At 65.5% G+C, this 11599-nt stretch overlaps 1 protein-coding gene across 1 annotated transcript in view; it reads right to left on the reverse strand.

The window, feature by feature from the left end:
• Positions 1-11358, reverse strand: part of LAMA5 (laminin subunit alpha 5) — a 58741-nt gene extending 47383 nt beyond the window's left edge. Inside the window, 2 exon segments of the mRNA XM_064382580.1 lie at positions 6672-6824; positions 11053-11358. Of these exon segments, the coding sequence (XP_064238650.1) occupies positions 6672-6824; positions 11053-11358 (459 nt within the window).
• Positions 11359-11599: the final 241 nt, after the last annotated feature.

An 11599-nucleotide genomic window follows, 5' to 3' on the forward strand; every position in this document is an offset into this window, starting at 1 on the left:
GAGGGAGACACAAGCTCCACCCCCCCACCCTGGGGCTCACGGGAAGACCCTGGCCTCCTGTCTGTCCCCTGACCCAAGCATCTGTCTGTCAGGGGCCCCGGACAGCTGTCCTCGAGGGCCTGGTGGCTGCACAGATGCTCAGGAAGGGAAGCCGGCACTGAAGGGCTCCCATCTGTCTCCACCCTGGCTGCGGCTCCCAGGGCCACACCGGCCGCCCTCGGCATGACCCGGAGCGGGTGCAGACCCCGGCCTGCGGGACCAGCCCTTCCCCCTCCACGCCCCACTCAGCTCGGCAGCCAGAGCTGACCTTTCCGCTGCTACATAGTTCTATGCAGAAGGAAAAAAAAATTCTTTTAAAGCAAAAGCCAAACAAAGCTGCCTGAGTTATTTTTAAAGATCTGGCTATTTTGGGGCAGGCACGTCTCCAGGACAGCAGCCGGGCCCGCCTCTCAGCCAGGCACCCCCTGGTCCCCCCGTACCCAGCCTGACCTGGGAGGGCCATGGCTCCCAGAGGAGGCCTCTGCCCTGTGACCGTGGCCTCACAGGGGGTCGGCGCAAGCCCCAGGAGCACGGGGCCTGGGCAGCGGGGCCTGGGTGGGCTCCAGGCTTCAGGGGCTCTGTGGCCCTGGAGTGGACGCTTCCCCTTGCTGGGCACAGGGCAGGGGGAAGAGGTGCAGAGGGGGCATCAGAATCAAATGCCTTTCATGAGGTTGTGAAGTTTCCAGCGCCCCGGAAGGGAGGACGCCAGCTGCTCCTAGAGGGCAGGCAGCTGCCACCCAGCAGAGACACTCTGAAGGCCAAGCTGGGGAGGGGACTGAGTAGGGGCTGGGGTCTGGGCAGCATGGTGAGGACTGGTGGAGCCTCCGGGGGTCCTGGTGAGGCCTGTTGGGGTGGCGTGGGGCTGTTGGCCAGCAGCCTCCTGGGCTGAGGCGCCCACCTCACCATGGGGTGGGCTGTGGCTGGTGGGCTCTGCCCTGGTCCGTCTTGGGCTGGGGAGACCAGGGCCAGGCCCAGGTGCCTGCTGTGAGGCCACTGCTGGGGGGTGAGGGCCAGTCCAGCCTTCCCCAGCAGCCTGGATCATAGCGGTCTGTGACTCAGGCCTAGTCCTGCAGGAAGAAGGGCCCTGTGCCAATTCCTGGGGCAGGAAGCCCCTCCTAGCCCCAGGCGTCCGGGCCAGCACCGTGACCTCGCTGCTCAGATAGGGCACCGGGGTACCCAGCCCCCTCGATCGGCGCCCGGAGTCCTGGGCCAGCCCAGCCCTTGCCCGCTCCCACCACCTGCCTCCCCTCGCAGAGACCCCATCTGGAAATGTGGATAAGCCCCACAGCAGGGGCAGGGCGGGTGGCAGCGTCTCCAACCAGCCCCAGCTGGGGGCATAAGCATGGCATCCACACTGTCTATCTGGCGGGTCACATGCCCTGAGGACACCACTCCCAGACGGATGCAGACTGGAAAAGCCGGGGCTTCCCACAGCAAGGCCACCACCGGAGAAGGACAATAAAAACATGCCGGGCGCGGTGGCTCACGCCTGTAATCCCAGCACTTTGGGAGGCCGAGGCGGGTGGATCACGAGGTCAAGAGATCGAGACCATCCTGGTCAACATGGTGAAACCCCGTCTCTACTAATACAAAAAAAAAAATTAGCTGGGCACGGTGGCGCGTGCCTGTAATCCCAGCTACTCAGGAGGCTGAGGCAGGAGAATTGCCTGAACCCAGGAGGCGGAGGTTGCGGTGAGCCGAGATCGCGCCATTGCACTCCAGCCTGGGTAACAAGAGCGAAACTCCGTCTCAAAAAAAAAACAACAACAAAAAAAAACAAACAAACAAAAAAAAAAAAACAGGCAGAGCTCCAAGGCCAGAACCCCCGACTCGGGCTGGACGCCGCCATGCCCAACTACGGGCGACTTGAGCAGCACAGGGCAACTGCGGGGATGCGCGGGGACAGGAGCCCCCAGCTGGAGGTGGGGACTGGAGGTGGGGGTGGGTGGGGGACAGAAGCCCCCAGCTGGAGCAAGTCCCTGAGGTCCCAGCCAAGGGGCTGCTCCGCACCTCAACAAAGCTAGGCCTGGGTGGATTCAGTGACCCCAACCACTGCAGCCCGACCCAGGTCAGGCCTGATGGTCAGCTGCAGACAGGAAGTGGCAATGATCCCAATGAGACCCCTCAGCCCGAAACCCAAACAGTTTAGTCTCCTCTGAGCTGTATTGGTCAGAGGCCGATGTGGTGGATCTTGTTTAGAAACAGACAGAAAACAGGAAGCCTTTCGGGGCTGCCAGAGCCAGGGGGGTCCAGACGGTGCCGGGGCATCTCTGTGCCCAAGTGCCAGGTCTGGCAGTGCAGCCACCAAGCACCAGCATAGCAGCAGGGGTGCAGGGAGAGGAGCAGCTCCAGCCCCACCTGGCACGGCAGCCCCTCGGACCACATCCTCCTTCCAGGACAGGTAGGAGGAGGGTCTCACATCTATCCTGTGCCAGGGGAGGGGAGTGGTGCCTCCCTGGACCCCCCACTGTCCCCCCGGGAGTCCTGCTCCAGCAGCTGTCTGGCCCAGCTCATGCACCTGTCCTGGACGCCGAGCCCTGTAACCAGAGCCTGGCCGAGGCTGCACTTCCTGTCCTTCCCTGGACAACTCGCTGACCGTCCTGGGGCACTGAGCACATGGCTGAGTGCCCAGCCAGGCCCCGGGAGCCAGGCCAGTGGCACCCTGGACCAGGAGGCCTGCCCAGGGACCAAGCCGGCCAGCCAGAGGGCAGGCAGGCCTGAAGGGCAAGGCGGCCAGGGGGTGCTGGGCCTCCAGCAGGTGTGCTCAGCCATTGACAGAGGAGGAACCAGCCTGGGAACCAGACTCCAGACAGCACGGCCGACCCCCAAGTCCTCCAGACCCCAGCACTGGGACCTTGGGCCCTCTATACTGTCCCTGACCCTCTCATGACCCCTGCCTCAGTTTCCCCAAGTGCCTAGGGAAACTCACACTGCAGCAGCCATAACTTCAGCAGAACTCTGCCTCCCCACTCCCCCACCCAGAGGGGGCAGCTGACTGCCTCCCCTCCGCACCCCCACCCCCGTCCACTGTGGCCTCACACGGCTCCCCAGCATCCCCAGGGCACAGGTCCTCACCTGGCATCCTTGCCCCCCACCAATACTTCTGGCCTCATGCCTGACGACCCCCCTACATCCTGCTGGCCCCAGTTCCCCGCACCTTGCCCCGCAGCTCTGGGCCTGGGGCTGGGACAAAGCGTTGCCCCAGCTGTGGCACCTGCACTCCGGCCTACTGCAGAGAACAAAGCGGGTCCTCCCTGGAGGAAGGGGTGATGGGAGGCATGCCATCCGCTGCCGGGGAGAGCCCTGCCCCCACACTCAGGCCACCCAGGAGCCTTCTGGAGAGGGAGGGGCACAGGCCAGAGCCAGCCCCACTCACTCCTGCCCAGCTTCTTACACCCTGGGCCCCAGGGGCTGGCGTGCTGGTGTGGCTGCTGTAGCGGGCAAGAGGCTGGACCCTGCGGCAGAGCCAGGGGGTGGGGGCACCCAAGCCAGGACCCACTGGCCCTGTGCCTGGGCCTGGGAGATCGCGAACGTGCTCACCCTTCCCTGGGCCTGGGGCCTGGGGCCTGGGTGTGGTTCTGGGAACGGGGAGCCTGAGGCCAGTGACGTCACCGCTCAGCTCCAGAAGCTTCCGGAGGACACAAGGAGATACGCATGAACCCCCTCAGAAGTACCCCCCGGGCAGGTCACGTCTGGAACTCGGAAACTGCCCCCTGAGTCACCAGTGACCAGTGCTGGAGCCTCTTCCTGAGGCCCCACCCTTGGAGAGAAAACCCTCCACAGCTGGGTGCAGCTGGACTCAGGCCAGGAGCCCGGCTGGCACTCCCGGGGGGCCCGGGCTCAGCTGCTTCTGGTGGATAGCACAGGAACAGCCTCCCCCTCCCCCTCCGCTACGCCAGCCCCTGCCCCACCACACACCAGGGGCGTGAGACCCGAACCAGGATGCAGCCCACCCCACCCTCCTCAGCCTTCCAGGAGCAGGAAGGCTTCCCGATGCCCAGGGTCAGCCACCCCCACCCCCTCCCGGGGCATCCGCTCCAGATCCCATAACAAAGGCTGCTGGCAGCCCGCTGCAGGGGGAGTGCCCAGACCCACCCACCGCTCAGCCTGGCTTCCTGATGGAAGCCCCAGCTCTGCCCCAGGATCGGTCCCGAAGCCCAGGAAACATCACCAACCAGGGACGTCTCCCCACCCAGTTCCAGGGACTCCCGGCCCCCACCCCGACCAAGGCAGGCAGCCTCTCGAGACAGGCCCTGGTGGATACATCCACAGGGTCAGGAAAGCAGGTGAGAGGAAGGAAGGAAGATGGTACAGGTGTGGAGGGAGGAATGAGATAGTCGGATGGATGGAAGCAAGGAAGAAGAGTGGGGTGCTGGACAGGTGGGGGGGTGAGGGGCAGGTGGGGGTTGAGGGGGAGGTGGGGGTGAGGGGTAGGTGCGGGGTGGGTGGATAGGTGGGTGGGGGGGTGAGGGGTAGGTGAGGGGTGGGTGGATAGGTGGGTGGGGGGGTGAGGGGTAGGTGGGGGGTGAGGGGTAGTAGGTGTGGGGTGGGTGGATAGGTGGGTGGGTGGGTGGATAGGTGGGGGGTGAATGGGTGGGCAGAGGGATGGGTAGGTGGATATAGGGAGGTGGGTGGGTGTGTAGAGGGATAGGTGGGTGGTAGGTGGGTGGGTAGGTTGATTGGTGGAGAAACTACTTCCCAGGTGGAGTGGAAGGGTTCCTTTTCCCTCCATATCATTTTCCAGTTGGTGAAACTGAGGCTGGGAGAGGCAAGATGCTCACACCGTGGAACCTGATTTCTGGCCCAGAACAATCTAAAAGCAAATTGGCTTCAGCCCTGAAGTCTCCGGCCCAGGTTACAAACGTGCACCGAGGCTCAGAGAGGCCCCAGAGCAGGAGGTGTGGAGGCCGCACGTGTGGGTCTGAGCCTCAGTCCCATCCTCCTTGGCCCCACCCAGGCACATCAGGCATCGTGCCCACCAGCTCTGCAGTCACCCTGGGGTTGCAGTGGAGACTGGGCCTTCTCCTCTCCCCTAGCCCAGCCAGGCTAGTTCCTGGAAGGAGGAGGGGTGGGAAGAACCCGCCAGTACCCCGCTTCCGCCCCCAGCAGCTGTGCACTGATGCCAAGGTGGGGCCTCCGCTGCTGTGCCAGAGAGATGAGGGACCCCCAGGCTCCAGGGCACAGGGGAGCCAGAGACATGGAAACCCAGGGAGATAAAGATAAACAGGCGAAGCCACACCCAGACCCAGGCCAGGGCGGGGCCGGCACGGGGAGCCCAGGACCGGCATCCCCTCTCCCACTCCCCTCGCTGCTTTCCACACGGCCTTACGGTGGGTCCGGGACCCCCTGGAAATTCCTGGCCAGTTGTTGGGGCTTGAGCTCTCCCCTCACTGCCTGCCAACCCCCAGGCCAGGCCTGCAGGCCACCAAGCCTGTCAAAGCTGCCTGCCCCTGGGGGCCAGCCCTCCAGCCAGACTCCAGGAGACCTCCTCGATCTCAACTATTTATTTATTTATTTATTTTCAGACGGAGTCTCGCTTTGTCGCCAGGCTGGAGTGCAGTGGCGCGGTCTCATCTCACTGCAACCTCCACGTCCCAGGTTCAATCGATTCTCCTGCCTCAGTCTCCTGAGTAGCTGAGACTACAGGCACACGCTACCATGCCTGGCTAATTTTTGTATTTTTAGTAAAGATGGGGTTTCGCCATGTTGGCCAGGTTGGTCTGGAACTCCTGACCTCACGATCCGACCGCCTCGGCCTCCCAAAGTGCTGGGATTACAGGCGTGAGCCCCCGCGCCTGGCGACCTCCTCTATCTCTAACACCTCCAGGACCGTGGCTCAGAGAGGAGTGAAGACCCTGCAGCCACACAGTGGGACACAGGCCTCTGGGTCAGCCCTGGAGGCCCCGCCCCAGGTGCTGGCTGCTCTCAGGCCCAGCTTCATCACGTGCCCCCTCGCACTGTCCCTGACGGAAGCAGCACTAGGATTATTGGCCCATTTTACAGGCCAGGACCTCAAGGCCGGGTACCCAGGCCAAGTTGCCCCCTGTCTGGGGGTGCTCAGGGCTGGCAACAGGCAGGTCCACTTTGGGGGCCCACTCTTCGCTTGGAGGCACCCAGTTTCAGCCTCTTGCTGTACAGGGGCCTCCAAGGCCAAAGAGAGCCGGAAGCTGGGACCGGAGAGCAGGCACCGACCCCACCTAACCCCTCGGGCTGCCGCCAACAGGTATCCCAGGAATGTCCACTTCCGCGGCCTCCTCTGCATTCCTGCGGCCCCTCCCCTACCCGACAGGAATTCCTTGGAGTAAACATCTGCTCACAGCACCTCCGCCCTCCCGGCCCCAAGCTGTCCACTCAGCACCCCTACACAAACCCTGTGGCCTCTGGAAGCACCCCAACTGCACCCCCTTTCCCTGCGTTGTGCAGATGCTGAAGGCACAGGCAAAAGGAGCCGACTGCCACGACTTTGTCCCTATGGGGGCTGCCCTCCGCTGCCAAGGCCTTCCCGTCCAGCCTCTCAGGGCCCAGATCTGGCTCAGAGTGGAGACCTCGCCTTCCGGTCCTGTGGCCCAAGGTGGGCCCGACGGCCACAGAGGCAGAGGTGGGGGATGCGGCAGGCAAGGAAAGGACCGTACCTGGCCCAGGTCCAGGGTGACGTTGACCTCGCTGTACTCCAGGCCGCGGGACAGTGGCGGGCTCTGCCACCAGCGCTCCGTGCCATCGATGGCATTGCTGGCGGGGTGCGCCTTGTTGCTGTTGGCTGCTGTGCAGATGTCACAGTACTGGCCCTGCAGGGGAACGGAGGGTCAGGAGGCTGAGAGGGCCGGAGACCCCCTTCCTTCTCCAGTCACCCTCCTGCCCCGAGACGAGTCCTGGCACCACCAAGCGGGTTCCACGCCCATGGCCTCTGCGCCACTCATCCACTCGCTCAGCGAAGCTCGCTGAGCACCTGCTGCTCCCTGATTCTGGGGATGCAGCTCATATGAGCGCTGCTCACGGCGCTCAGGAGGAAAGAGGAAGACGGAGGAAGAGGGCACCTGCCTCGGGTGGGGAAATCTCGGTGGGCCTCTCTGGGGTGGCATCTGAACCCTCCGTGGTAAGGGGAAAGTGCTCTAGGCAGAGGGGATGCCAGTGCACGGGGCCCTGGGGCAGGAGGAGTCTGAGAGCCAAGGGGGCAAAGGGGGCAGGAGCAGGGCAAGGCGCAGCCACCCCTCCCTGCTGGCCCTGCCAGAGGCTCCTAAGGGCTTGGACAAAGCACAGCAAGGCAGGGGACGAAGGGGGAGGAAGGTGGAGCTTTGGACAGAGGGACCATCAGCTTGAGGACCCAGGCAGCCAGACCCCGCCCCACTTGCAGATCCTGCCACAGCCGTCCGGATTTGGGTCTCCAAGAGACAGAATTAAACTGTCCCGGCGGCCAGCGGGGCAGGCCCCAGAGTGGAGGTGGGCCTGGGCCTCCTGGCTGCCACTTCCGAGTCCTGGGAAGGCACCAAGTCACAGCAACCGCTGAGTCTTAATGTCCCAATCCGAAGAGTGGGGATAAGCCTGCACCTGCCTGGGGCCACTGTGAGGACTGGTGGCTCATACACAGGGCCGACACCTGCTGGGGCCTGTCCTGTGTGGGTGGGTGGGGAACAGGGGAGGCTCCTCGCAGGGTCCTGGCCTGCATCCTGGCAGGGGAGGGGTGGTGCTGGGATCCCGGGGTGAGGACAAGGAGGGGGGCAGAGCTGGGCCCTGGCTGCCAGCCCAGCGAGCTGCCCCCCAGGAAACCAGACCTGCTGTCCCTCTGCACAAAGGCGCCCTCCCAGACTTGGCATTGATTGAGGCCCCAGAGCCGGAGTGTGAGAAAGGCAGCAGCCCCACCCCGCCCAGCCTCCCAGAGGGCCAGACCTCACCCTAGGAGGAGGAGGTAGAGCGTGGGAGATCCCCTGCCCCCACCCCCAGGCCCAGCACCTACAGAGGGCCCAACTCCCCTGCCTCCACTGAACACAAGAGCAGCACCCGGCACCCGTCCCACAGGCTCCAAGACCCCACCCTGGTGTCTGGGTTACCCCACCTCAGACTTTGCCCTGGACCACCCAAGATGTGGCTCCAGAGCCCCCAGGGTGGCCACTGCTCTATTTCCTTTCCTGCATGTATGAGACCTGGAATTATCGGGGTGCTTCCCCGGCACCCCCCAGAGCTCTGACCTGGGATTATTGGGGTGCTTCCCCGGCACCCCCCAGAGCTCTGACCTGGAATTATTGGGGTGTTTCCCCCGCGCCCCGCAGTGGCAGGGTCCACACCTGCCTTGTTGCCACTGTCCCCAGTCCACCACCCAGGCAGCCTTGTGGATGGGGCTAGAGCAACCGAAGACACCCAGTTAAGTGCCACGACCCCAACCTGCACACCACACCCCCAAGCTTAGATGGTGACCCCCAAACTCAAGAGTCCACTGACAGTACCGCACACACAGGCAGGGTGGGGCAGGGGCTCCTGGAGAAGGCGGGTGTGGGCGGAGCCCTCTGGCTGGGGCAGCCGGGCCTTCCAGGGAAGGCTGCCTGCTGGTCAAGACCCTCCCGGACAGGTGAGCAGCAGAGGGAGCGGGGTGGAAGGCTGCGGGTCTAGGGTCAGCCTCTACTTTCCAGGTTAGGGAAGCAACTGCTCAGTCCCTGCCTGGGCCAGAGTTGGTCCAGAGTCATTGGGAGGCGATTCGAGTCCCCAGTGGGCCACTCAGTGAGCTGTAGGGGACAGGGCTGGGAAAACCAGGCTCCCATCGCCTCCACTGCAAGGGTCCCGAGAGAAAAGAGCTAGGAAGCAGTAGAGGGCTGATAAGGACTTCCCTTCCCATGAGTCACCTCGCTGGCCTGGCCGCCCAGCCCCCGCCTTCCGCCGCTGGGTCGGCCGGGGGTCCCCTGATGTCCACCTGAGGCTGCGAGGGCTGCCACCTCCCCTTGCCCTCTGCCTGCTCCAGCTGCCCAGCAAGGCTCACCCCGACCCCCATCTGGGATGCCCAGCTAATGCCCAGCTCCTGCAGAGGGTCCCTGAGAGCCCCTGGCCTACTGCCTGGCCCCAGGCCCCATAACCTTAGTGAGACCCCCGGATAGAGCTGTGGCTTCATCTCCCGGGCACCTCCTGTGTCTGCCCGCCTTGCCCTGACCGAGGCTGCACTCCGCTCACATGCCCAATCTGCGGCCAGAGCAGTCAGCAGACCTGCAGCTCTCAGAGGAAGGTGTCGTCCAAGGTCAGGGGCCGTCCGGCTTGTGTCTACCAGCCTGGCAGTCTCAGAACAGGGACACACTGCTCAGAGCTGGAGGCTTCTGAAGGGAAGGGCTTGCCTCTGTTGCTAGACACGAGTGAGGCCAGGCCGGGCTGGTTTCTCACCCAGGCTGGCTCCAGGGCATGGAGCGCCATGGGCCATAGCTGCCACAGAAACTGGCCGCTCCCCAGGCCAAGCTCACAGCCTCAGGTGAGGTGGGCCAGTGCGCTGTGCCCAGACAGGGAGCTTGAGGCTGACAGAGGGAAGCCACACAGCTAAGGAGAGGCAGAGGAGGGGGCGCTGACTCCAAGTTGGGCCTTTACACACTGGCTAATAAGCCCCCATGGAGGAGTAACCCCAAGGGGGGGCCTGTGACCCCCAGCCAGGCAGGCAGGGGCAGGCGGTGCAGGGAGTGGTCTGAGGTTCAGAGGGCGCCTGGAGCCTCCCCTGCCGGAAAAGCAAAATCCCAGCTGAGCAAGAAGGAGGGCCCAGACGCTCAGCCAGGCCCTCCCTCCTGAGACCCGGCCCCTCTCAATCCACCAGCTTGGGAGGCAGCAGGGGGCGCCCAGGTTCCCACAGCTAACCCGGCTGGACCCTGTTCTGGCTGGGGGCTCCAAGCAGGTGTCAGCATCTCTCCAGGGCTCGGTTGCCCTATCTGAAGTGTGGGCTTGAGACCTCCGATATCAGAGGACTGTGCCGGGCTTGAGAGAACGGCGAGCCCGGGGAGGCTCCCTCCCAGGATGGGCCATCTCAGCTCCTCCTGCCTCCCCCAGGGCCAAGGGGGCAGGCAGGGAGGGCGGGCCCAGCTCGGGCTCCACTGTTCATGCCCCTGTGTGTGGCTCCTGGGCCCTCGGCCCCCACTTGGCAAATCTACTCTCCTACCAGGAAAGCGGAGGTCCCAGGGAGGAGACAGCTCAGGTTACACAGGCCCTCAGGGCTCCTCCACTCTCCCGAGGTGGGGCCGAGGTGGGGAATGGGCCTAGAGTGGGCCTTTGCTGCCCCTCACCAAGGCTGACCCCAGGCCCACCCTAAGTCTAGAGGTCCCCCAAAGCCTTGGTTTCCTGGTTAGGTGCCCATGCATGAGCCCCCAACAGAACCCGCCTACAGGTTAAAGGCTTGGGGGGCAAGGGACACGCACCCCCGGGGGTCTTCAGGGCCTGAAACCACATCGCCCAGAAGACTGAGGCCCCATCCTACCACCTGCAGAGACGCTGCCCCTCCTGGGAACCACGTGTTCCCAGCCCCAGTTAAAACTTCGCAGCTGGGCCCCCTTACTTTGGAAGTCTCGCCGAGGCACTAGACTCCTCTGGGAGAGGGCGGGGGAGCCTCAGGTGGTTGGCCCCTCCCACCCTCATCCAGAGGCCAGCAGGTTCCAGCCTGTCCCGGGTTGGGCGGAACTGCGCCCCCTCCCCACGGGCAGTCGGCGGTGGAGGCCAAGTCCCGCCCATCCCGGGATCCCGGACTCGGGGCCACCAGGGACTGGGCAGGGCCCCCCCCACCACGCCCCGGTCACCGCAGCCGAACTGGACGGGCGTCCGGCCGCCCCCGAGTCCACGCCGGGGACTTTAATTCCGCCTTCCCGGAGGGACGCGAAGTTTCCCGGCCGAGACGCAGCGGCCGGGTCGGGGTGGCTCTTGGACCCCCAAAATGCGGAGCCGGAGCGTCCGGAAGGGAGGGTCCGCACCTGGGCTGGCCCCGGGCCACGGCGCTGCCGCTGGAGTCGGGCCGGCGTTCCGGGTCCCAGGCCCCGGGAGGATGCCCCGCACCGCGCCCGCGCTCACCTGGATGGTCTGGTTGGGGTCGCCGCCGGCCACGGGGCCCCCCACCAGCTTGCAGTAGAGGTCCTCGGTGGGGCGCGGGGAGCCACGCGCCGGGGCCTCCTCGCCGCAGGTCGCGGACGCGGCGATGCGGGCGCCCTCGGCCAGGTTGAAGTAGGGCGGGTGCAGGCTGAAGCCGCCGCTCGCCGCCTCCCGCGCCCGCGCCGCGCCCAGCAGCGCCAGCCCGACCAGCAGCAGCCGCGCGGGGCCCCGGGGGCCGCGGACGCACCGTGCGCTCCCAGGGCAGAGCGGCGCGCCGCGCTTCGCCATCTTCCCGGCTCCGGGCCGCGTCCCCGCGCTCCAGGGACAGCGCGCGCGGCGGGAGCCCGGCGGGTCTGAAGCCAGGCGGCCGGCCCAGCTCGCTCCGCCCGCGGACGTCAGGCCCCGCCCCGGCCCGCCTGGGCGCCCGAGCCCCGCGCCCCCGGGAGGGGTCCGAGGGGGAGGAGAGGGCAGGGGGAGGGGCGGCCCGGCGGCCTTAACCCTTCGGACCCCGGCCTGGCAGCCTCCCGGA

This window comes from Aotus nancymaae, unplaced genomic scaffold (genome assembly GCF_030222135.1).
Source record: "Aotus nancymaae isolate 86718 unplaced genomic scaffold, 86718_ANA_hifiasm-v0.15.2.pri h1tg000029l, whole genome shotgun sequence".
In the NCBI taxonomy this organism is placed as follows: Eukaryota; Metazoa; Chordata; class Mammalia; order Primates; family Aotidae; genus Aotus; species Aotus nancymaae.